The sequence below is a fragment of the Haematobia irritans genome, chromosome 1, assembly GCF_050003625.1.
Source record: "Haematobia irritans isolate KBUSLIRL chromosome 1, ASM5000362v1, whole genome shotgun sequence".
Lineage (NCBI taxonomy): Eukaryota > Metazoa > Arthropoda > Insecta > Diptera > Muscidae > Haematobia > Haematobia irritans.
Genome location: NC_134397.1, coordinates 74,987,597 through 75,011,511, shown reverse-complemented (window position 1 = coordinate 75,011,511; position 23,915 = coordinate 74,987,597). Strand labels below are relative to the sequence as shown.

At 30.0% G+C, this 23,915-nt stretch overlaps 1 protein-coding gene and 1 non-coding gene across 2 annotated transcripts; both read right to left on the bottom strand.

The window, feature by feature from the left end:
* Positions 1–3,672: 3,672 nt before the first annotated feature.
* Positions 3,673–3,745, bottom strand: TRNAA-AGC (transfer RNA alanine (anticodon AGC)). Its single transcript has one exon. It is a non-coding gene; the product is annotated as a tRNA-Ala (tRNA).
* A 10,876-nt stretch (positions 3,746–14,621) lies between these two features.
* On the bottom strand, positions 14,622–23,899 carry LOC142221193 (saccharopine dehydrogenase-like oxidoreductase). The gene is made up of 7 exons (XM_075290799.1): positions 23,713–23,899; positions 23,519–23,644; positions 19,255–19,489; positions 16,872–17,064; positions 15,341–15,487; positions 14,932–15,270; positions 14,622–14,750 (listed from the first exon to the last, which is right to left on the bottom strand). Exons 1-7 carry the CDS (start codon positions 23,833–23,835, stop codon positions 14,648–14,650), a joined length of 1,266 nt encoding a protein of 421 aa, XP_075146914.1. The 5' UTR covers positions 23,836–23,899; the 3' UTR covers positions 14,622–14,647.
* Positions 23,900–23,915: the final 16 nt, after the last annotated feature.

Here is a 23,915-nt window from a genome sequence, read left to right as displayed (position 1 = left end):
ATGGGAAACATTTAAATCGGAAGCAATTTTAAGGAGACTTCACAAAAGTTTATTTATGATTTATCGCTCGATATATATGCATTAGAAGTTTAGGAAAATTAGAGTCATTTTTGCAACTTTTCGACTAAGCAGTGGCGATTTTACAAGGAAAATGTTGGTATTTTGACCATTTTTGTCGAAATCAGAAAAACATATATATGGGAGCTATATCTAAATCTGAACCGATTTCAACCAAATTTGACACGCATAGCTACAATGCTAATTCTACTCCCTGTGCAAAATTTCATCTAAATCGAAGCAAAAAATTGGCCTCTGTGGTTATATGAGTGTAAATCGGGCGAAAGCTATATATGGGAGCTATATCTAAATCTGAACCGATTTCAACCAGGTTTGGCACGCATAGCTACAATGCTAATTCTACTCCTTGTGCAAAATTTCAACTAAATCGGAGTTAAAAATTGGCCTCTGTGTGGTCATATGAGTGTAAATCGGGCGAAAGCTATATATGGGAGATATATCTAAATCTGAACCGATTTCAACCAAATTTGGCACACATAACTACAATGCTAATTCTACTCCCTGTGCAAAATTTCAATTAAATCGGAGTAAAAGATTGGCCACTGTGGTCATATGAGTGTAAATGGGCGAACGATATATATGGGAGCTATATCTAAATCTGAACCGATTTCAATAAAATTTAGCACACTTTACTACACTACTAATTGTATTCCTAGTGCAAAATTTCAATCAAATTGGGGTAAAACTCTGGCTTCTGGGACCGTATTAGTCCATATCGGGCGAAAGATATATATGGGAGCTATATCTAAATCTGAACCGATTTCAATAAAATTTGGCACACTTGACTATAGTACTAATTGTTCTTCTTATGCAAAATTCTAAGCAAATTAGGGTAAAACTCTGGCTTCTGGGTCCATATAAGTGCATATCGGACGAAAGATATATATGGGAGCTATATCCAAATCTGAACCGATTTCTTCCAAAATCAATAGGGTTCTATTCTGAGCCAAAACACATACTTATGCCAAATTTGAAGTCGATTGGACTAAAACTGCGACCTAGACTTTGATTATAAAATGTGTTCACGGACAGACGGACATGGCTATATCGACTCAGGAGCCCACCCTGAGCATTTTTGCCAAAGACACAATATGTCTATCTCGTCTCCTTCTGGGTGTTGCAAACATATGCACTAACTTATAATACCCTGTGCCACAGTGTGACGCAGGTTTTATACCCTGCGTCACACCGATTTACATGAGATTTACAGAGAACACTCCGTGAGGTTATGAATTTATTATGGGGTGAATTTATTATGCGCATGTTCTTCGTGTCCAACACTTTTACAAATGTTAATATGGTAAATTTTTAAGTACAGTAGAATGCATTTATAGCGACCTCGGTTATAACGACCATCCGTTTATAACGACGGATTTTCAAAGCTAGTTTGGTTCTTAATAGTTTGTACATGCGCAAGCGTTCGCTTAGAACGACTCCGGTTTTAGCGACCATCTGCTTTTAACGACCAATTTGAACGTCTGCTTTGGAATGGACATTCGGTTATAACGACGATGTAAGTTCTGTGTACTAATTTTTATTTTTTCATTCCATTTTTTGTCGTCAGCCAATACTAAATAAAGAAACATATACTGCGGGGAATCACAGAATTTGTTTTCGACTATCCCAAACAGAGGTGCAAATGACAAAGAAAAAAATATTCAAACCAGTTTTGGATGAGTTAGTGTTCAAACCAGGACTGGGATGAGTTCGTAAATGTCGATGACAACGTCGTGATATCAGAAGAGTCTTCATTGAGAGAAATAGTGGAGAACACAAAAGAAAATGATGAAACTCACAGCGATAATGAACAAGATGACAAAGATGAGCCAATCAAAATTCCAACTAGTACAGAAACCTTGAGTGCGGTGCACACATTAAAACAGTATTTACGATTTGGGGGTTCTGATATATCAGAGAGTGTATATAGTTCCGTTAAAATTATTGAAAGTAAATTATTAAAAGAAATTCTTGTAAATAGAAAACAAACCACATTTCTAAACTATTTGCAATCTCAATAAATATGAATATACATGATAAAAAAAAAAAATTAAAAATATTGTGTACACTTATTTGGATACAACGACGTTCGGTTATAACGACGCATAATTTCGGTCCCTTGGCGGTCGCTATAACCGAATTCTACTGTACTTTTACTTTTTCCGATTTATTGGACGTTATGTTGAGGAGAAGTATACCTACCCTTGACAAACCACGCTTGAAATTCACAGAAAATGTAGAAGGTTCTCGAACGATTTCAATACAGAACAATTAAAAAACAAAAAAATGGGTTTAAAGGGAACACCCCTAACCGACGTTTGTTAAACCAGTCCGTTTTACATCTGCATTACCGCCCTATTTCTGTATATAGACGAAAACGCAAGTAGCCCGATTTTTTGAAATGTACGGGACACGTGTGTGGAAACCATGGAGTGATTAATCGGTACTTCAGTTTTTGTGCTTCAGTTTCCCCTGAGCCTCTCTTTAAAGGAGTCCAAATCTTTTCGAAATTGTTTTCAGATCGAAAGATATGGTTGACGAAAATAGGCTTTGGAAGGCGCATCGAAGCGGGCCGGGTTACATTAGTAAGTTTATAAACTTTCTGATCACATATCCTTTTCTAAGGCAATCTTACATAAAACAGAACCATAGAAAACCTTATGCATCATTTTTCTATAAATAATCCACCTTCTATGCTGAATTTTAAAATATGTAAATACGTGTTACACCCAAAGAAGGAATATGATCATCTCAAACATGTTTTAAGAGCAAAATGTTATTTTTGGGTGGTGACCATGTAACATGGTTTTCGCAACAATGTTATTTTCTCGGAAATCATGTATCTGATTTCGGCAATGAAATGGTAGTTAAAATGATCATTTTGGGACCGGAAGTGGTGGAAAATTCGCGCAGAAACGATGAATTTAACATGGGCATGTCATAGGACAGATGTGCACAATTTTAACAGTCGTTGCACTGAATTTGTATCACTTCTTGCGGTGTGATCCGAATTCAGTATTTTAGATGAAATTAAAACCTATTTAATACATTTTAACGCTTGTCATACATTTTAAAACATGCACATGTTTTTTGGAAAGGATTTAGCATTTTTTCGACAAAATCTGAATAATTTGTATCATTTTATTAATTCTCACCCTGTTCTTTTTACCTATTTGAGAGAAAAAAAGTTAAAATTACATATTAAAAATATTAAGAAAACGAGTTATAAAATTTTGTCAAAATTTTATTTCTATAGAAAATTTTGTCAAAATTTTATTTCTATAAAAAATTTTTTCAAAATTTTATTTCTATAAAAAATTTTGTCAAAATTTTATTTCTATAGAAAATATTGACAAAATTGTATTTCCGTAGAATTTTTTTTTTTAAATTTATTTCTATAGGAAATTTGGTCAAAATTGTAGTTCTTTAAAAGATTTAAAATCTACCAAAACATCAAGAATTCTACCAAACAGTAAAATATTTACTTTATATGGTGGAGGGTACATAAGATTCGACCTGGCCGATCTCACCGTAAATTATATAAGTTTAAATTTGATGGTACCAAAAATATTGAATAGTTAACAAAAAAACAGGCTCTGGAGATGCGGGGCATCGATCCCCGTACCTCTCACATGCTAAGCGAGCGCTCTACCATCTGAGCTACATCCCCATGTTGAATAAGTTTGGCAACAGGCTAAAATGTGCTGTTAGTGCACCTCACTATTACATTCCATGCTTTTTATTTACGGTAAAAAAGGGCAACTAACGAAAAGCTTTTGACAAAGCTTTTATGTGGTGCCTATTTTTATCATGTAAGGGAGGTTCGTATAGTTGCTGACGTAAAAAGCTCATAACTAGTGGCAAAAACAATGCATGTCATGGGGTAATACCAGACACAATGAAATGAACTTTGAGCATATGGGAACAAATAGCAGTTGGAGCAAATATTCACGCACAAACACACACATACATACTTCGCTTTTGATATAAATCCATAAAATGTTATTGGTCTTCACCAATAATTTTACAATAATTCATAATAATTCATTATGCAAAGTCAGAGAGTATTAAGAAAACAAGAGAACGAAACTCTCAAGCGAAACTGCGTCAGTAGGTGGCGTCATGAGGCAAATTTCTCTAATATCATGCAGTTATTGTCGACGCTTCTCTCAAATATCACAGTTTGTGTCGGCGTCACCCAGTTCAGTTCTCTGCCTGCTTAATGAAACGTAAGGAAAATATGATTTAGAAGCTACTTTGTAATAACAAATGTTTTTTATAGAAATATTTTATTATTAAATTTTTTGGCAGACAATTTGAAATTATAACTGCCGATGCCTTTATAAACAAATTATCATAACAGCGCTTCGACCGCAACGTCGGTAATACCAAGTCTGCAGGCATTGTGCGACATTTATACGGTTGACATTTGTTGTTTTTGTAGAAGAGAAATTTTCGTCCTCTTGTTTTCTAAATACTCTCTGGCAAAGTAATCTGAAACGTTACGCCAGTGCTGCCAATTTTGCCGATTTATCGGCATTTTGACGATTTTTTTACTCAAAAAATAGCAAATGCCGATTTTCCGATTTTTGCCCCAAAAATTACGATATTAGCTCAGTTCAAAAATTTGGACTAGAAGCAGTTCGTTTACACATTTATGTTAGAACCACCAAAAGAGAGAATACATTTGACAATAGTCAGATAGAGAAATTGCAAGTTTTTGCTAGAGATTTCATACATGTAGGAGCTATACCTCACTTTACATCTACAGTATTAGTATCATGGTTGCCACTCGTGCCAAAAATAATCCACCAAATTTGAAGAAAATTTTATCAAAAATCGACCAAATTACAAGAATATTTTGAAGTTGTTGAGCAAATTTTTGTGGGTAGTATATATAAAAATTTTGTTTTATTCGAAAGAAATGTTTTATATGGAATTTATACAAAATTTTGTTAAAAACTTATTACTACAGAAAAAGTTGTCAAAATTTAGAAAAATAGAAAAATTTATTTCTATAGAAAATTTCGGCAACCTTTTATTTGTATAGAAATTTTTTTCAAAATTTTTTTCTATAGAAAATTTTGTCAACATTTTATTTTTATAGAAAATTTTGTTAAAATTTTATTTCTATAGAAAATTTTGTTAAAATTTTATTTCTACAGAAAAAGTTGTCAAAATTTTATTTCTATAGAAAATTTCAGCAAAATTTTATTTCTATAGAAAATTTTGTCAAAATTTTATTTCTATAGAAAATTTTGTCAACATTTTATTTCTATAGAAAATTTTGTTAAAATTTTATTTCTACAGAAAAAAATGTCAACATTTTATTTCCATAGAAAACTTCGGCAAAATTTTATTTCTATAAAAAATTTTGTCAACATTTTATTTTTATAGAAAATTTTGTCAAAATTTTATTTCTCTAGAAAATTTGTTAAAATTTTATTTCTACAGAAAAAAATGGCAACAGTTTATTTCTATAGAAAATTTTGTCACAATTTTATTTCTACTGAAAATTTTGTCAAAATTTTATTTCTAAAGAAAATTTTGTTAAGATTATTTCTATAGAAAATTTTGTCAAAATTTTATTTCTATAGAAAATTTTGTCAACATTTTATTTCCATACAGAATTTTGTCAACATTTTATTTCTATAGAGAATTTTGTCAAAATTTGATTTCCATAGAAAAGTTTTTCAAGCCTTTATATCTATAGGAAATTTTTGCACATTTTTATTTCTATAGAATATTCTTGCAAAAATTAATTTCTATAGAAAATTTTTGACAATTTTTCCTAGAGTAAATTCTTGCAAAAATGTATTGCAATGAACATTTTTGCAAAATTTTATTTTCAATAAAATTTTTGCAAACTGTCAAATTTTGGAAAATCGGGCAACACATATGTAAATATTAAAGATCTTTATTTTTATTTTTAAATAAAAAATTTACTGAAGTAAAACTATATATTAAAAAAAATATTTTTTATATTATTTTTTGAATTGCATAGCATTGCATAAAAATGTTTTTTTTTTAATTTTATTTTTATACAAGACTGAATTCATTATGATTTTGTTGTTGAAGTGCATAGTTGTGTTAATTTTCTGTTCTTTATATGAAATAAATATTTTTGTTTTTAACAAAAATTTACTTTGGTTTTAATATTATTAACATTGCAGATTTTTTGGCGATTTTTAAAATGGATGTGACGATTATGACGATTTTTTCGGAAAAAAGTGACGATTATTTTGAAATTTTATTGGCAGTCCTGCGTTACCCGCTTGTTCAGCAAATAGCTACAGTGGGTAGCGAAAATAAGAAAGTCAGAAAATCCCACAAGTTTTTTTCTTATAGACAATTTTTGCATATAAAAAATATTTCTAATAATCATATAAATTTATATTAGAAATATCTTTTAGAAAGAGGTAACAAAATTTCGGTTTTTAGGTTTAAAATATTTTTATTAAAAACAAGTAAGGAAAGTCTAAAGTCGGGCGGGGCCGACTATATTATACCCTGCACCACTTTGTAGATCTAAATTTTCGATACCATATCACATCCGTCAAATGTGTTGGGGGCTATATATAAAACTTTGTCCCAAATACATACATTTAAATATCACTCGATTTGGACAGAATTTGATAGACTTTTACAAAATCTATAGACTCAAAATCTAAGTTGGCTAATGCACTACGGTGGAACACAATTTTAGTAAAAAAATATGGGAAACATTTAAATCTGAAGCAATTTTAAGGAAACTTCGCAAAACTTTATTTATGATTTATCGCTCGATATATATGTATTAGAAGCTTAGGAAAATTAGAGTCATTTTTACAACTTTTCGAGGCGATTTAACAAGGAAAATGTTGGTATTTTGACCATTTTTGTCGAAATCAGAAAAACATATATATGGGAGCTATATCTAAATCCGAACCGATTTCAATAAAATTTGGCACACATGACTATATTACTAATTGTACTCCTAGTGCAAAATTTCAACCAAATTGGGCCAAAACTCTGGCTTCTGGGACCGTATTAGTCCATATCGGACGAAAGATATATATGGGAGCTATATCTAAATCTGAACTGATTTCAATCAAATTCGGCACACATGACTATACTACCAATGGTACTCCTTGTGCAAAATTGCAAGCTAATCGGGATAAAAATCCGGCTTCTGGGTCCATATCAGTGCATATCGGGAGAAAGATATATATGGGAGCTATATCTAAATCTGAATCGATTTCAACCAAATTTGGCACGCATAGCTACAATGCTAAATCTACTCCCTGTGCAAAATTTCAACCAATTTGGGCCAAAACTCTGGCTTTTAGGACCATATTAGTCCAAATCGGCCGAAAGATATATATGGGAGCTATATCTAAATCTGAACCGATTTCAATCTATTCTGTCCCAAATTAGGAACATGTGCCAAATTTGAAGGCGATTGGACTTAACCCAGATATGCCGACGGGTCGTTATATTCTGTAGCACACCAACAAGTAGATTAGAAAATGTAAAGCACTGTAAACGCAGAAACCTGAACATAACAGGTGTACTACATGTAGTACGGTCGGCATATCTGGGTTAAATTGCGACCTAGACTTTGATCACAAAAATGTGTTCACAGACAGACGGACGGACGGACATGGTTATATCGACTCAGGGACCCACCCTGAGCATTATTGGCAAAGACACCATGTGTCTATCTCGTCTCATTCTGGGTGTTACAAACATATGCACTAACTTATAATACCCTGTTCCACAGTGTGGCGCAGGGTATAAAAATCCTAATAGAAATTTTTTAATGGGATTTGGGATATAGGTCTCACTCAGACCTATATTTATATTATGGGTCGGTGTGAAATAATGAGTCGATCTAGCGACGTTCGCATGTCAGAAATTTGGTACGTGATGTTATTATACATATAACTCCCATATATATAACTCCCATATGAAGCGATCCCCAGATTTGTCTTACGGAGACTACTGGAAGAACAAATCTCATCCGATCCGGCTGAAATTCGGTACATATTTAAATCGATTGTGGCAAATTGTCGTGTTCGCTATTGTATGGGAAAATCACTCATAGACAATGACATAAATCATTTATAATTGTTGTAACGTTAAATTGACAAGCAACACAAAACACAAATTGTTGTCGATCAGGTGGTAAAGGCAATTGCCGCCGTTTCTGTCAGCATTTTGCCAAAGGCAACAAACAACTTCTGGCTCATATTTGCCATTTATGTAGTCTAAGTAATTGGCTTAAAGTGATAGATACGCTTGCATCGACCGCTGACACTCAAGTAAACCTGGTGGCGCCGGTTCAGCGGATTAGCGGATTAACTATGTTTATGAGAAATTCAGATTCGATATGAAATGTCTATTTGACGGATGATATCTAAGGAATCCATTTGTTTATTGTTGAAATAATAGGGAGAAAACGTTATTATTTATATATTATTATTAAAAAACTAACTAAAAACTAAACACTAACTAAAATTGCTCATTTAACTACGTTTTGGGAAAAATAAAAGTCTTCGCCCAAGAGGCGCTTGAGACCTTTTTTCTCCTCTCCATTATACCAGGAGATTTCTTGCTAAGTCATCTACTTTACGGTACCCTAGTATAATTCTGAAGTCATCCATCTATATTTCTTAAATACTCAATGGCTAAGCTATCTCGTTGAGAGATTTGCGACGATATTGTAGACCTTGTTGAAGTTTTGTTAGATTTTGCAAAATATTCCTCTCCAACTAAGAGGTACTTCAATTTTCTATAGAAATAAAATTTTGACAAAATTTTCTATAGAAATTAAACTAAAATTAAATTTTCTACAGAAATAGAATTTTGACAAAATTCTCTATAGAAATAAAATTTTGACAAAATTTTCTATAGAAATAAAATTTTGACAAAATTTTCTATAGAAATAAAGTTTTGTATAAAAATAAAATTTTGACAAATTTTTCTATAGAAATAAAATTTTGACAAAATTTTCTGTAGAAATAATATTATGAAAATTGTTTTCTATTGAACTAAAATTTTGACAATATTTTCTACAGAAATAATCTTTTGAGAGAATTAAATTAAAATTAAATTTTCTACAGAAATAAAATTTTGACAAAATTTTCTAGAACTAAAATTTTGACAAACATTTTCTGGAAATAAAATTTTGACAAAATTTTCTAGAAACAAAACGTTGACAAAATTTTCTATAGAAATAAAATTTTGACAAAATTTTCTATAGAAATAAAATGTTGACAAAATTTTCTATAGAAATAAAATTTATACAAAATTTTCTATAGAAATAAAATTTTGACAAAATTTTCTATAGAAATAAAATTTTGACAAAATATTCTACAGAAATAAAATGTTGACAAATTTTTCTACAGAAATAAAATTTTGACAAAATTTTCTATAGAAATAAAATGTTGACAAAATTTTCTATAGAAATAAAATTTTGACAAAATTTTCTATAGAAATTAAATTTTGACAAAATTTTCTATAGAAATAAAATTTTGACAAAATTTTCTACAGAAATAAAATTTTGACAAAATTTTCTATAGAAATAAAATTTTGACAAAATATTCTACAGAAATAAAATTTTGACAAAATTTTCTACAGAAATAAAATTTCGACAAAAATCTCTATAGAAATAAAATTTTGACAAAATTTTCTACAGAAATAAAATTTTGACAAAATTTTCTATAGAAATAAAATTTTGACAAAATTTTCGAGAAATAAAATTTTGAGAAAATTTTCTATAGAAATAAAATTTTGACAAAATATTCTACAGAAATAAAATTTTAAAAAAATATTCTACAGAAATAAAATTTTGACAAAATTTTCTATAGAAATAAAATTTTGACAAAATATTCGACAGAAATAAAATTTTGACAAAATTTTCTACAGAAATAAAATTTTGACAAAAATCTCTATAGAAATAAAATTTTGACAAAATTTTCTACAGAAATAAAATTTTGACAAAATTTTCTATAGAAATAAAATTTTGACAAAATTTTCGAGAAATAAAATTTTGAGAAAATTTTCTATAGAAATAAAATTTTGACAAAATATTCTACAGAAATAAAATTTTGAAAAAATATTCTACAGAAATAAAATTTTGACAAAATTTTCTACAGAAATAAAATTTTGGCAAAATTTTCTATAGAAATAAAATTTTGACAAAATTTTCGAGAAATAAAATTTTGACAAAATTTTCGAGAAGTAAAATTTTGACAAAATTTTCGTCAAATAAAATTTTGACAAAATTTTCTATAGAAATAAAATTTTGACAAAATTTTCTATAGAAATAAAATTTTGACAAAATTTTCTATAGAAATAAAATTTTGACAAAATTTTCTATAGAAATAAAATTTTGACAAAATTTTCTATAGAAATAAAATTTTGACAAAATTTCCTATTCTATTCTACAGAAATAAAATTTTGACAAAATTTTCTACAGAAATACAATTTTAACAAAATTTTCTATAGAAATAAAATTTTGACAAAATTTTCTATTCTATTCTACAGAAATAAAATTTTGACAAAATTCTCTATAGAAACAAAATTTTCGAGAAATAAAATTTTGACTAAATTTTCGAGAAATAAAATTTTGACTAAATTTTCGTCAAATAAAATTTTGACAAAATTTTCTATAGAAATAAAATTTTGACAAAATTTTCTAGAAATAAAATGTTGACAAAATATTCTACAGAAATAAAATTTTGACAAAATTTTCTACAGAAATAAAATTTTGGCAAAATTTTCTATAGAAATAAAATTTTGACAAAATTTTCGAGAAATAAAATTTTGACAAAATTTTCGAGAAATAAAATTTTGACAAAATTTTCGTCAAATAAAATTTTGACAAAATTTTCTATAGAAATAAAATTTTGACAAAATTTTCTATAGAAATAAAATTTTTACAAATTTTTCTATAGAAATAAAATTTTGACAAATTTTCTATAGAAATAAACTTTTGACAAAATTTTCTGCAGAAATAAAAGTTTGTCAAAATTTTTGAGAAAATTTTGTATAGAAATAGAAGTTTGACAAAACTTTGTATGGAAAAAAAAATTAAAAAATTGTGTATAGAAATAGAATTTAATTTTTTGATGAAATAGAAATAAATTTTTGACATAGAAATAAAATTATAAAAAAATTGTAAAAAAATAAAATTTTGACCAAATTTTGTATGGAAAAAATGTTGACAAAAGTTTCTATAGAAATAAAAATTTAACATTTCCTATATAAATAAAATTTTGACAAAATTTTCTATATAAATAAAATGTTGATAAATTTTTTCTATAGAACTAAATTTTTGAGAAAAACAAGAAATCAAGAAAACCAACTGCCGAAAGCGGATCACTCTGCACCACGACTATGAGAGCTCTCACACATCGGCTTAAACAACTGCATATGTATACCCTCCGCCAAAGGATGGGGGTATATTAACTTTGTCATTCCATTTGTAACACATCGAAATATTGGTCTCAGAACACATAAAGAATATATTCTGAGTCGTGGTGAAATTCTGAGTCGATGTAACGATATCCGTCCGTCTTTTGAACTTCCGAACGAAACAGGTTATCAACTTCAAACTTGGCACAAGTTGTTGTTATTGCTTTTGATCGGATGGTATTGCAAATGGGCCATATCGAACAACATTTAGGTATAGCCCCCATATAAGTCGATCCCCAGATTTGATTTCCGGAGTATCCTGGAGGTGCAAATTTCACTCGAACCAGTTTAAATAAAATTTTGACGAGATTTTCTATAAAAATAAAATTTAGTCAATATTTTATTTCTGTAGAAAATTTTCTCAAAATTTTATTTTGATACAAACTGTTGTCAAAATTTTATTTCTATAAACACTTTTGTCAACATTTTATTTTTATATAAAATCTTTTCAAAATTTTATTTCTATAGAAAATTTTGTCAAAATTTTATTTCTGAAGAAAATTTTGTCATTTTGAAATTTTCTATAAAAATAAAATTTAGTCAACATTTTATTTTTGTATAAAATTATCTCAAAATTTTACTTTGATAGATATTGTTGTCAAAAATTTATTTTTATAAAAATCTTCCGAAAAAAGGAAAAGAGATGTTTGTACAAAGATTGATTTAGGCAAAGACCGACTATCATATGTTAAACCTTTTTTCGGAAGGTTCAAGTGTGATTCATTTTGTGTTTAGTGAAACACCCGAATTTATTCTGAAAATTGATTGATAGTTTTGCTGCAAGAAGAGGATGCTGATGAGGAATGAGGTAATTCCGAAACGTGCATCCATCCAATCATTTTGCAGTCTATAGGGCTTTGCCCAAATAAATTTGACAAACATTCTTTTCCTCTGTTGGTTAAGCTAATCTTGTAGTTTAGTCAACGCAATGGTTTAAGAGATCAAATAACAAATAAAATTTTATTTCTATAGAAAATCTTTTCAAAATTTTAGTTTTGTAGAAAATTTTGTCAAAATTTTATTTAAAAAAATTGTAAAAATTTTATTTCTATAGAAAATTTTGTCAAAATTTTATTTCTGTACAAAATGTTGTCGAAATTTTATTTCTATAGAAAATTTTGTTAAAATTTTATTTCTATAGAAAATTTTGTTAAAATTTTATTTCTATAGAAAATTTTGTCAAAATTTTATTTCTATAGAAAATTTGGTCAACAAATTTCTATAAAAAATTTTGTCAAAATTTTATTTTTATAAAAAATTTGGTCAACATTTTATTTCTATACAAAATTTTGTCAACATTTTATTTCTATAGAAAATTTAGTCAAAATTTTATTTCTATAGAATATTTTGCCAAAATTTTATTTCTATAGAAAAGTTTGTAAAAATGTTATTACTATAGAAAATTTTATTTCCATAGAAAATTTTGTAAAAATTTTATTTTTTTATTTCTATAGAAAATTTTGTCAAAATTTTATTTCTATAGAAAATTTTGTTAAAATTTTATTTCTATAGAAAATTTGGTCAACATATTACTTCTATAGAAAATTTGATCAACATATTATTTCTATAGAAAATTGTGTCAACATTTTATTTTTATAGAAAAGTTTGTAAAAATTTTATTTCTATAGAAAAGTTTGTAAAAATTTTGTTTCTATAGAAAGTTTGTCAAAATTTTATTTCTATAGACAATTTTATAGACATTTTATTTCCATAGAAAAGTTTGCCAAAATTTTATTTCTATAGAAAATTTTATAAAAATTTTATTTCTATAGAAAATTTTGTCAAAATTTTATTTCTGTAAAAAATGTTGTCAAAATTTTATTTCTATAGAAAATTTTGTTAAAATTTTATTTCTATAGAAAATTTTGTTAAAATTTTATTTCTATAGAAAATTTGGTCAACAAATTTCTATAAAAAATTTTGTCAAAATTTTATTTTTATAAAAAATTTGGAAAACATTTTATTTCTATAGAAAATTTTGTCAACATTTTATTTCTATAGAAAATATTGCCAAAATTTTATTTCCATAGAAAAGTTTGTCAAAATTTTATTACTATAGAAAATTTTATCAAAATTTTATTTCCATAGAAAATGTTGTAAAAATTTTATTTCTATAGAAAATTTTGTCAAAATTTTATTTCTATAGAAAATTTTGTCAAAATTTTATTTCTATAGAAAATTTTCTTAAAATTTTATTTCTATAGAAAATTTGGTCAACATATTATTTCTATAGAAAATTGTGTCAAGATTTTATTGTTATAAAAAATTTGGTCAACATTTTATTTCTATAGAAAATTTTGTCAACATTTTGTTTCTATAGAAAATTTTGTCAAAATTTTATTTCTATAGAAAATTTTGTACAAATTTTATTTCTATAGAAAAGTTTGTCAAAAATTTATTTCTATAGAAAATTTTATCAACATTTTATTTCTACAGAAGAAAATAAGAATAAGATAATTTTCGATTATTAATATGATGGTTTTGTTCTACCGAAATATAAAAAGGTAACCCCCGTAGCAATCTACGGGAAGCTACACACAAAAAAAATTTTTTCTGATTCAATCACGAAATTAATTGATCCAATTAATTTTTTAATTGAAATGTCTTCAATCACAGAAATGATAGTATCAATTAAAAAATTAATTGACAGTCAATTAAAAAATTAATTGATCCAATTAAAAAATTAATTGATACAATTAATTTGTGTGATTGATTTTTGTTTCAATTAAAAAATTTGTTAAATCAATTAAATTTTTAATTGACTATTTTTTAAAACTCAATTAAGATTTTAATTGGAAAAAATTTTGTGAAATTTTTTTTTGTGTAGATAGTCAATAGGCAATTTCCTTCCTCTACATCCCTTTTATGAGGAGGGGTCTTCGTATGACATCTCTAATTGTACATCTACGAAGATCTCCTACATTAACTTTTAATGTCACCACTTTTATCCTTTACATTTTCTAAGAAGAGTTGTTGATGGTTTAGAGCAACAAGTCAAAATAATGGTGGGAAGTTGCCATAGAGTACTTACGTCTGTTCGTTAGAGTCCCGCCAATTTGACTAGTATCCCCTTCTCTATAAGGAAATTGTTATGATTTACTATTCCCCAGATTTATTGATTTAATATTTCAAATTTTAAACCACATTTACAATTTTCTATTTCGCTTATAAGTTGAGTTTCAGCAAATGCATAGCCCGGTGGAAGAACACCACCTCTGCAAATGAAAGAAAACCAAATTTAATTTAAACTTTACTTTACTTTATCAAAGTTCACGCAGTGAAGGATTATCATCAACCCAAACGTGTCTCAATAGCATAAACGCAGTGAAGGAACATTATGCTCTTGAAATATGTTTGGGGTGCACACATTTCTTCCCTGCGTGTGAGATTACTTACTTGCCAGGCATATTTTCATGTTCCAATAAGATAACCTTTGCACACATTAGCAAACAATTACTTGTCACCCCATAACATGGATCCTTTCCGGATACACGAACCACCAGCTTCTTATTGGGAGATTCCGATTGTGGAGTATTTGGGGACCAACCTTTCGCCTTGAGAACATAACTGAATTCAACAGCTTTTCTGTTCGATTCGCTAGGACCTTCGTGAGTCATTATACCTCTAGAGAAAATGTGAGGATATTTTAGCAGCAATTTACGCGAACATCCCATTTGAGACATTATAGCCCCCATCAATAGCATCAGGGGAAATAGAAAGGCCCAGAGCCATGAGCTATTGATATAGAAAATAATTAACATTTGTTTTTTCAATAAAAACACACCGAGGGAAAAATTTTACTTACCCAAATCCCATGTACATTTCGAATTGTACTGGTCTCTTCTGTTGGCGCATATAACCTAACTGTTGCGTTCGCTGCACAACAGCTCGATCAGTTATCGGAAATGGAGCAAAATATTCAAGTAGACCTTCTGTTTTATGGGGATATGGTCTGGAAAGGATGGATTATTTTTATATGTTTCGGTGTAAAAAATATATATATTTGGGACTCAATTACTAACATAGTATTTTTAAGTGCAAGCATATAATTTTCACATACAATGTTTGAGACTTACGTATTAATATGTTTGGGACATCAATTGTTCTTAAATATGTTGATGCAAAAATATATTAATTTAGAAATTAAGTATAAAAATATATATATGTTTAGAAATACCAGGGAGAGATCGAGCGAGCGAGAGAAAAAAAATAAAGTTGGCAATGGAGAGAGTTTACGAAAGGCATCAACGATAACACGGAGACAATCAAATGGAAGCAAAAATTCTTTATCTACTTGAGATAAATACATATTTTGTTGTGTATGTATCAGGGATGGAAAATACAATTTTTAAGAAAGTACAAAAATTGTATTTTTTGAGCGGAAAGGTACTTTTTACTAAATTTCAACAAAAATTTCACTGGAAAATTATTGTCAAGAGACTAAATTTTAAAGAAAATAAAATTTTGACAAAATTTTCTATATAAATAAAAATTTTCTATAGAAATAAAATTTTGCAAAAAAAATCTGTAGAAAAAAAATGTTGCAAAAATTTCCTATAGAAATTAAATTTGTACAAAATTTTCAATTGAAATAAAATTTTGACAAAATTTTCTATAAAAATAAAATTTTGCAAAAATTCTATAAAGAAATAACATTTTGACAACATTTTCTACCGAAATAAAAAATCGATAATATAGAATCGCATTCTTTTTTCGACTAAAACATTCTTGAAGTTCAATAAAATCCTGTTTTTGACTATGTCTTTTACAAAATCGAGATTTTCTTCACACATGAACATGTCTGTTTTGCCATATTTGTAAAAGACTATTAGCAAATAAGGTTGATAAAGACTTTCTCAAAATATTAAAATATTTTGTCAAAGCTATTGTACCATAAATCTGATATCGACTCAAAAATGTCTACACAAAAGGTACTAAATCATTCGCGGGGGTACTACGGTACTGACCGGGGTGAAAAAGTATTGAAAAAAGTACTATAGTACTGCATTTTCCATCCCTGGTATGTATTAATTTTGGAAGTTTTATTTGGATTCTGAGAAAAGAAAACAAGAGCAACAACGAGAGCAGTAATGTACAAGAAAAAGAAAATTTGTTTTAGGGTTTCAAGTCGATGGGAGTTACTGCTTGGAGCCTCAAAAATAGATATGTCTACTGATATAAGCGTTAATAATAACAAGTATGAACTATATTTAGTTTAACAAATTCTGAAAATATATACATATATGCTAGAAGTGGAATGTGTTCGGGAATGTACAGAAGATATATTTTAGAGAGTTTGAAAAAATCCTTAATATACTTGATATAAAAAATCTTACCTCATCCATAGTTTTGGACTTAATTTGGGAATTTTATCTCTTTTCATTTTTCTCTCCATACTCAAAAGCTCACGAGCGTATTGCATGCTACAAATCAAACTTTCCCAGGTTCCATAATTCAAGATGGCTTTCGAGGATGTATCTTGATAGTTGGGATTTACGACAGCATACAGCTCAATGGAATTAACCAAACCTGGAAAATAGAAAATGGGATAAAATAGATAACAAATAGGATATAATAGCTAAATATAAATGAATGTATAAAAAAATATAAATATATATGATAATAATATCTGATAATATACTAAAAAACGGGGCGATAATGCCAACATAACTCTATTTTAGTTCATAAAAATTAATTGGTTTAAATTTTGCCCAATGTGAGCAAATGCTCTTTATTTGAACAATCTTTTGCTTACTTTAATGACACGAAGTAAACATAAGAAACAAGTATAAACGGCCATAAGTTCGGCCAGGCCGAATCTTATGTACCCTCCACCATGGATTGCGTAGAACCTTTTACGAAAGACTGTCATCCACAATCGAATTACTTGGGTTGTGGTATCTTAAATCGTTTTCTAAATTGTGAGTTAGTCCATACGTGGTATATATTAGACAAAAAAGGTATGTGTAGGTAAGTCTACAAATAATTAGGAATCGATATGGACTTTTGCACGGTACATAGGGAGCCAGAATTGAAATATGGGGGTCACTTATATGGGGGCTATATGCAATTATTGATATGGACTTATTTTTGTGTGATTGGGGATCGATTTATCTGAGGGCTATATATAACTATAGACTGATATGGACCTAGTTAGGCATGGTTGTTAACGGCCATATACAAGAACAATGTACCAAATTTCAACTGACTCAGATGAAATTTGCTACTCCAAGAGGCTCCAAAACCAAATCTCGGGAACGGTTTATATGGGGGCTATATATGATTATGGACTGATATGGACCACTTTTGGCATGATTGTTAAATATCATATACTACCACCACGTACAAAATTTCAACCAGATCGGATGAATTTTGCTTCACCAAAAGGCACCGGAGGTCAAACCTGGGGATCGGTTTAAATGGGTGCTATATATAATTATGGACTGATATGAACCAATTTTTGCATGGTTGTTGGATACCATATACTAACATCAAGTACCAAATTTCAACCGAATCGGATCAATTTTGCTCTTCGAAGGGGCTCCGGAGGTCAAATCTGGGGATCGGTTTATATGGGGGCTATATATAATTATGGACCGATGTGGACCAATTTTTGCATGGTTATTAGAGACCATATACTAACACCATGTACAAAATTTCAACCGGATCGGACGAAATTTTCTTCTCTTAGAGGCTCCGCAAGCCAAATCGGGGGATCGGTTTATATGGGGGCTATATATATTTATAGACCGATGTGGACCACTTTTTGCATGGTTGTTAGAGACCATATACCAACACCATGTACCAAATTTCAGCCGGATCGGATGAAATTTGCTTCTCTTAGAGGCTCCGCAAGCCAAATCGGGGGGTCTGTTTATATGGGGGCTATATATAATTATGAACCGATGTGGACCAATTTTTGCATGGTCATTAGAGACCATATACTTACACTATGTACCAAATTTCAGCCGGATCGGATGAAATTTGCTTCTCTTAGAGGATCCGTAAGCCAAATCGGGGGATCGGTTTATATGGGGGCTATATATAACTATGGACCGATGTGGACCAATTTTTGCATGGTCATTAGAGACCATATATTAACACCATATACCAAATTTCATCAGGATAGGACGAAATTTGCTTCTCTTAGAGGCTCCACAAGCCAAATCGGGGGATCGGTTTATATGGGGGCTATATATAGTTATAGACCGATGTGGACCACTTTTTGCATGGTTGTTAGAGACCATATACCAACACCATGTACCAAATTTCAGCCGGATCGGATGAAATTTGCTTCTCTTAGAGGCTCCGCAAGCCAAATCGGGGGGTCTGTTTATATGGGGGCTATATATAATTATGAACCGATGTGGACCAATTTTTGCATGGTCATTAGAGACCATATACTTACACCATATACCAAATTTCAGCAGGATAGGACGAAATTTGCTTCTCTTAGAGGCTCCACAAGCCAAATTGGGGGATCGGTTTATATGGGGGCTATATATAATTATGAACCGATGTGGACCAATTTTTGCATGGTTATTAGAGACCATATACTAACACCATGTACAAAATTTCAGCCGGATCGGATGAAATTTGCATCTCTTAGAGGATCGGCAAGCCAAATTTGGGGGTCCGTTTATATGGGGGCTATACGTAAAAGTGGACCGATATGGCCCATTTGCAAAAGTGATTTTTTACAATGTTCCATGTTTTTACCTGGGAAATTTTTTTCGGCATAAATAACTCCCAATTCACATGGAATACTTTCGAAAGCACAATTAGAGATTACATAGCACCTCCTGTCCTGAGCCAAATGATCGTATTTGAGTTGCATTCCATTGAAAAATTGTGGCTCGCCGCTAAGGTCCACGTGATGCGTTCCGGCCTCAATGCAGGCTTTAACTACAACTTCGCCATATATTTGATAAGGTCCACAGCAGTTTATTACTATCTGAAATGAGAAGATAATAGAAATCATGGCACATGGTACACCATTCATAGGGGATCACCACCAGGACTAGTAGCGAACTAGGTCTAGTATGCAGTATGCCGGTCTTTCGGACACGAATTCGACCCATTCTAATTGACATGTCCGGGAATAGTTAATTTTATATATTGATTATATATTGATGATTTCCGTTTCATTTTGTTACCGTCCGTTCACGATTTTGGAACTTAATGTTTTCCATTAGTGGATTCAATTTCATAGAAAATCTAAATTTAAATTAAATTGCAATGTTCTGTCGCCATACGTTACTTTGATAATAAAAAAATTTGTCTGTCGGTAATGAGCTCGAAGAACTGTTAAAATCACTTCCTAACTTTAAAGGAAATAACGGTCTTAATCTCTACATTACAGCTCTAGAAGAAATCTAGAAACGACTTCCATTATTAAGTGATTCAATATAATAAAGGAAAAAATGAAAATTTTAAATCCTGAAATAGCACTGGAAGTGGCAATAAAATATAATTTAGGTTTAAGTCGATATCTAAACAGTCAATATTGGCATTAATCTACTTCTAAACTTCAACGAAAGTCCTTAACAACATTTTAGGATCTCTTGCAAATTTTTCAAATGTCTTAAACACAAAGAAGGGAAATAAGTTAAATCACGACATTTTAATTTATATTTTTCGAAATTATTTACAATCAACTGAAGGAATTTGAACTAGTTTCAAATGTCAGGGTTTTAGTGAGGTAGTCAGTAACAGTAAGAAAGTTACAGTATATCGAATTTCAAAATAAGAATTCGTACAATACTTCTTCGAATTTTATTAATTTTTGGACGTAGGAAAAAATTGATTTTTTTTCAGCTGTGTAGGGAATTTTCAAAACCCCTCCTGACATCACTGAGTCCATATAACCTTTCCATTTTTTCCTAATAGATGGTATATTTGTTGGGGTTTATTTTATGTCATTGTGATTTTAACAATTTTTATTAACATTTTGCTATTAAATCAAAGTCAATTATTACGTTCATAAATCACCACAACTTGGTCTCGAACACGTAAGATAGACTTTTGTTAAACAGCCAAAGCTTAGTATCTCATTTAAGTTTATAGTTAGAACGGTAAGATAATTTCAATATATCGAAGTGTATTGAATTGCCACATTAAAACCAAACTGGTTATCTCAAAGCAGTGGCGTGAATTGGCAATAATTATAAGTAGCCGACTTTTATGTAACCTTTGAACAATAACTAATTCTAATTGCATTATTAGATGTTTCAAGCTTGATACCATGAAAATATTTCGAAAAGTAAGCCACAAAAAATTAAAATTTAAATTCACAAATAAATTTGTAAATTTTTACAAATATATAAATTATATTAAACTGCAAAATATCCATAAATACTTATTGTTTTAAATAAGCAATAAAAAACAAATTTTCTTAATTTATGAAATTAAATTTTGTATGAGCATAACTAAATATATTTCATAAATATTATGCCTACATTCGTAACAATACAAAATGGCGACCGGACATATCCCCCAACGGAAAGCTTTTGATTTGTATTCTGACATTAATTTTTCCCATAAAATATTGGGCGTTTTGTCCGCCTATTTTTCGGGTCATATGACCGCGAAGAGGGAGGACATAAAGCCCAAACTAAAATTGGGCCATTTGACCGCCCCAAGGGAAGTCATAACTCCCAAAAACCATTTTGGGCGATATGTCAGTTGGAGGATATGTGCGGTCGACATACAAAATCAGTATTTGTTTTTTTGATATCTCATATAAAATGGATGCGTTTACACTTTATTATACATTTTTGTTGTAATTAATTAGGTTTTTGTACACAGAAAAAAATTTCACGACAAATTTGAGTTTTGAAAAATATGCAATTAAAAATTTAATTGATTCAACAATTTTTTTCTATTGAAACAAAAATCAATCACAAAAATTAATAGTATAAAAAAAATATTTTAATTGGATCAATTAATTTTTTTAATCGACTTTCAATTAATTTTGTAATTGATACTATCATTTCTGTGATTGAAAACATTTCAATAAAAAACAAGTATATACGGCCGTAAGTTCGGCCAGGCCGAAGCTTATGTACCCTCCATCATGGATTGCGTAGAAACTTCTTCTTAACACTGCCATCCAAAATCGAATTACTTAAGTTGCGGTAACGCTTGCCGATGGCAAGGTATCTTAAAACCTCCTAACACCATCTTCTAAATTGTATGTAAGTCCATACGTGGTATAGATCGATCCAATACGTATATAATTCAGTTTGACAAAGTAGACAAAAATTTTGACAAAATTTTCTACAAAAATAAAATTTTAACAAAATTTTCTATAGAAATAAAATTTTCACAAAATTTTCTATAGAAATAAACTTTTGACAAAATTTTCTATAGAAATAAAATCTTGATAGATTATTTTTGGCTCGAGTGGCAACCATGATTATGAACCGAATAAAATTTGAACAAAATTTTCTATAGAAATAAAATTTTGACAATGGTGAAAATTTTATTATGAACCGACTAAAAATTTAACAAAATTTTCTCTAGAAATAAAATTTTGCCAACATTTTCTATAGAAATAAAATTTTGACAAAATTTTCTATAGAAATAAAATTTTGGTAGATTATTTTTGGTTCTAGTGGCAACCATGAATATGAAGCGATATGGACCAAGTTTTGTGGGATTGGACCAATTTTGGTATGGTTGTTAGCGACCATATACTAACACCACGTTCCTAATTTGAACCGGATCGGATGAATGTTGCTCCTCCAAGAGGCTCCGGAGGTCAAATCTCGAGAACGTTTTATATGGGGGCTATATATAATTATGGACCGATATGGACCAATTCTGGCACGCTTGTTAAAGATAATATACTAACACCATGTTCCAAATTACAACCGGATTGGATGAAATTTGCTTCTCTTGGAGACTTCGCAAGCCAAATCTGTGGATCGATTTATATGGGGGCTATATATAATTATGAACCGATGTGGACCAATTTTTGCATGGTTGTTAGAGACCATATACCCATATCATGTACCAAATTTCAGGCGGATCGGATGAAATTTGCTTCACTTTGAGGCTCCGCAACCCAAATCTGGGGATCGGTTTATATGGGCGCTATATATAATTATGGACCGATGTGGACCAATTTTTGCATGGTTGTTAGAGGCCATATACCAACATCATGTACCGAATTTCAGCCGGATCGGATGAAATTTGCTTCTCTTTGAGGCTCCGCAAGCCAAATCTGGGGATCGGTTTTATGGGGGCTATATATAATTATGGACCGATGTGGACCAATTTTTGCATGATTGTTAGAGACCATATACCAACACCATGTACCAAATTTCAGCCGGATCGGATGAAATATGCTTCTGTTAGAGGCTCCACAAGCCAAATCTGAGGGTACTTTATATGGGGACTATACGTAAAAGTGGACCGATATGGCCCATTTTCAATACCATCCGACCTACATCGATAACAACTACTTGTGCCAAGTTTCAAGTCGATAGCTTGTTTCGTTCGGAAGTTAGCGTGATTTCAACAGACGGACGGACGGACGGACATGCTTAGATCGACTCAGAATTTCACCACGACCCAGAATATATATACTTTATGGGGTCTTAGAGCAATATTTCGATGTGTTACAAACGGAATGACAAAGTTAATATACCCCCATCATATGATGGAGGGTATAAAAATACTTGGGCCAATTAATTTCGTGATTGAATCAGAAATTTTGTTTTTTTTTTGTGTATGTAAATTATATTATATTTATATTCAGTTTAAATATATTGTGTCACATGAGTGGCATTTGAGTAATAAATAGAGATGTTAGACTCCCTCAAAGAAAATGTATGACCACAGAATGAATTTCCATCTTGCTGGTAAATTTGTATATAGTATTATGTAATCGTAGTCATTTATAGACGATTAAGAATATATCACCAAATATATAGCTTTACTTTTTTCCCAGTCCCTTGTCCATGTTATTTTACCTTACCTTACATTTTTGTGCCATATTTTCTATTGATTTTTGATTATTAACATCAGCCACTATAATTGGAATATAGGTCAAATCGCTTTGAACCTTTTTACCCACTGTCTCTAGGACAGCCCGAAGTTTTGACTGAAATATGAAAATTGTATCATTTTTAAATTATACAATAACAATGTTAATTTTTTATTTGAACTTACTTCACTTCTGCCGGCGATACCCCATTTAAAATCTTTCAGAATATCGACGGCATCCTCAACTACAATTTGACCTGTATAGCCGGTTGCACCAAAAATTATAGCATCTAACTTCTCACCCTGCATCTCTAATATCGCTCACGAGATCTTTTCACTTGAAGAGAATAACAACAACTAAACACCAATGGGTAGTTGTAGTGGCATTT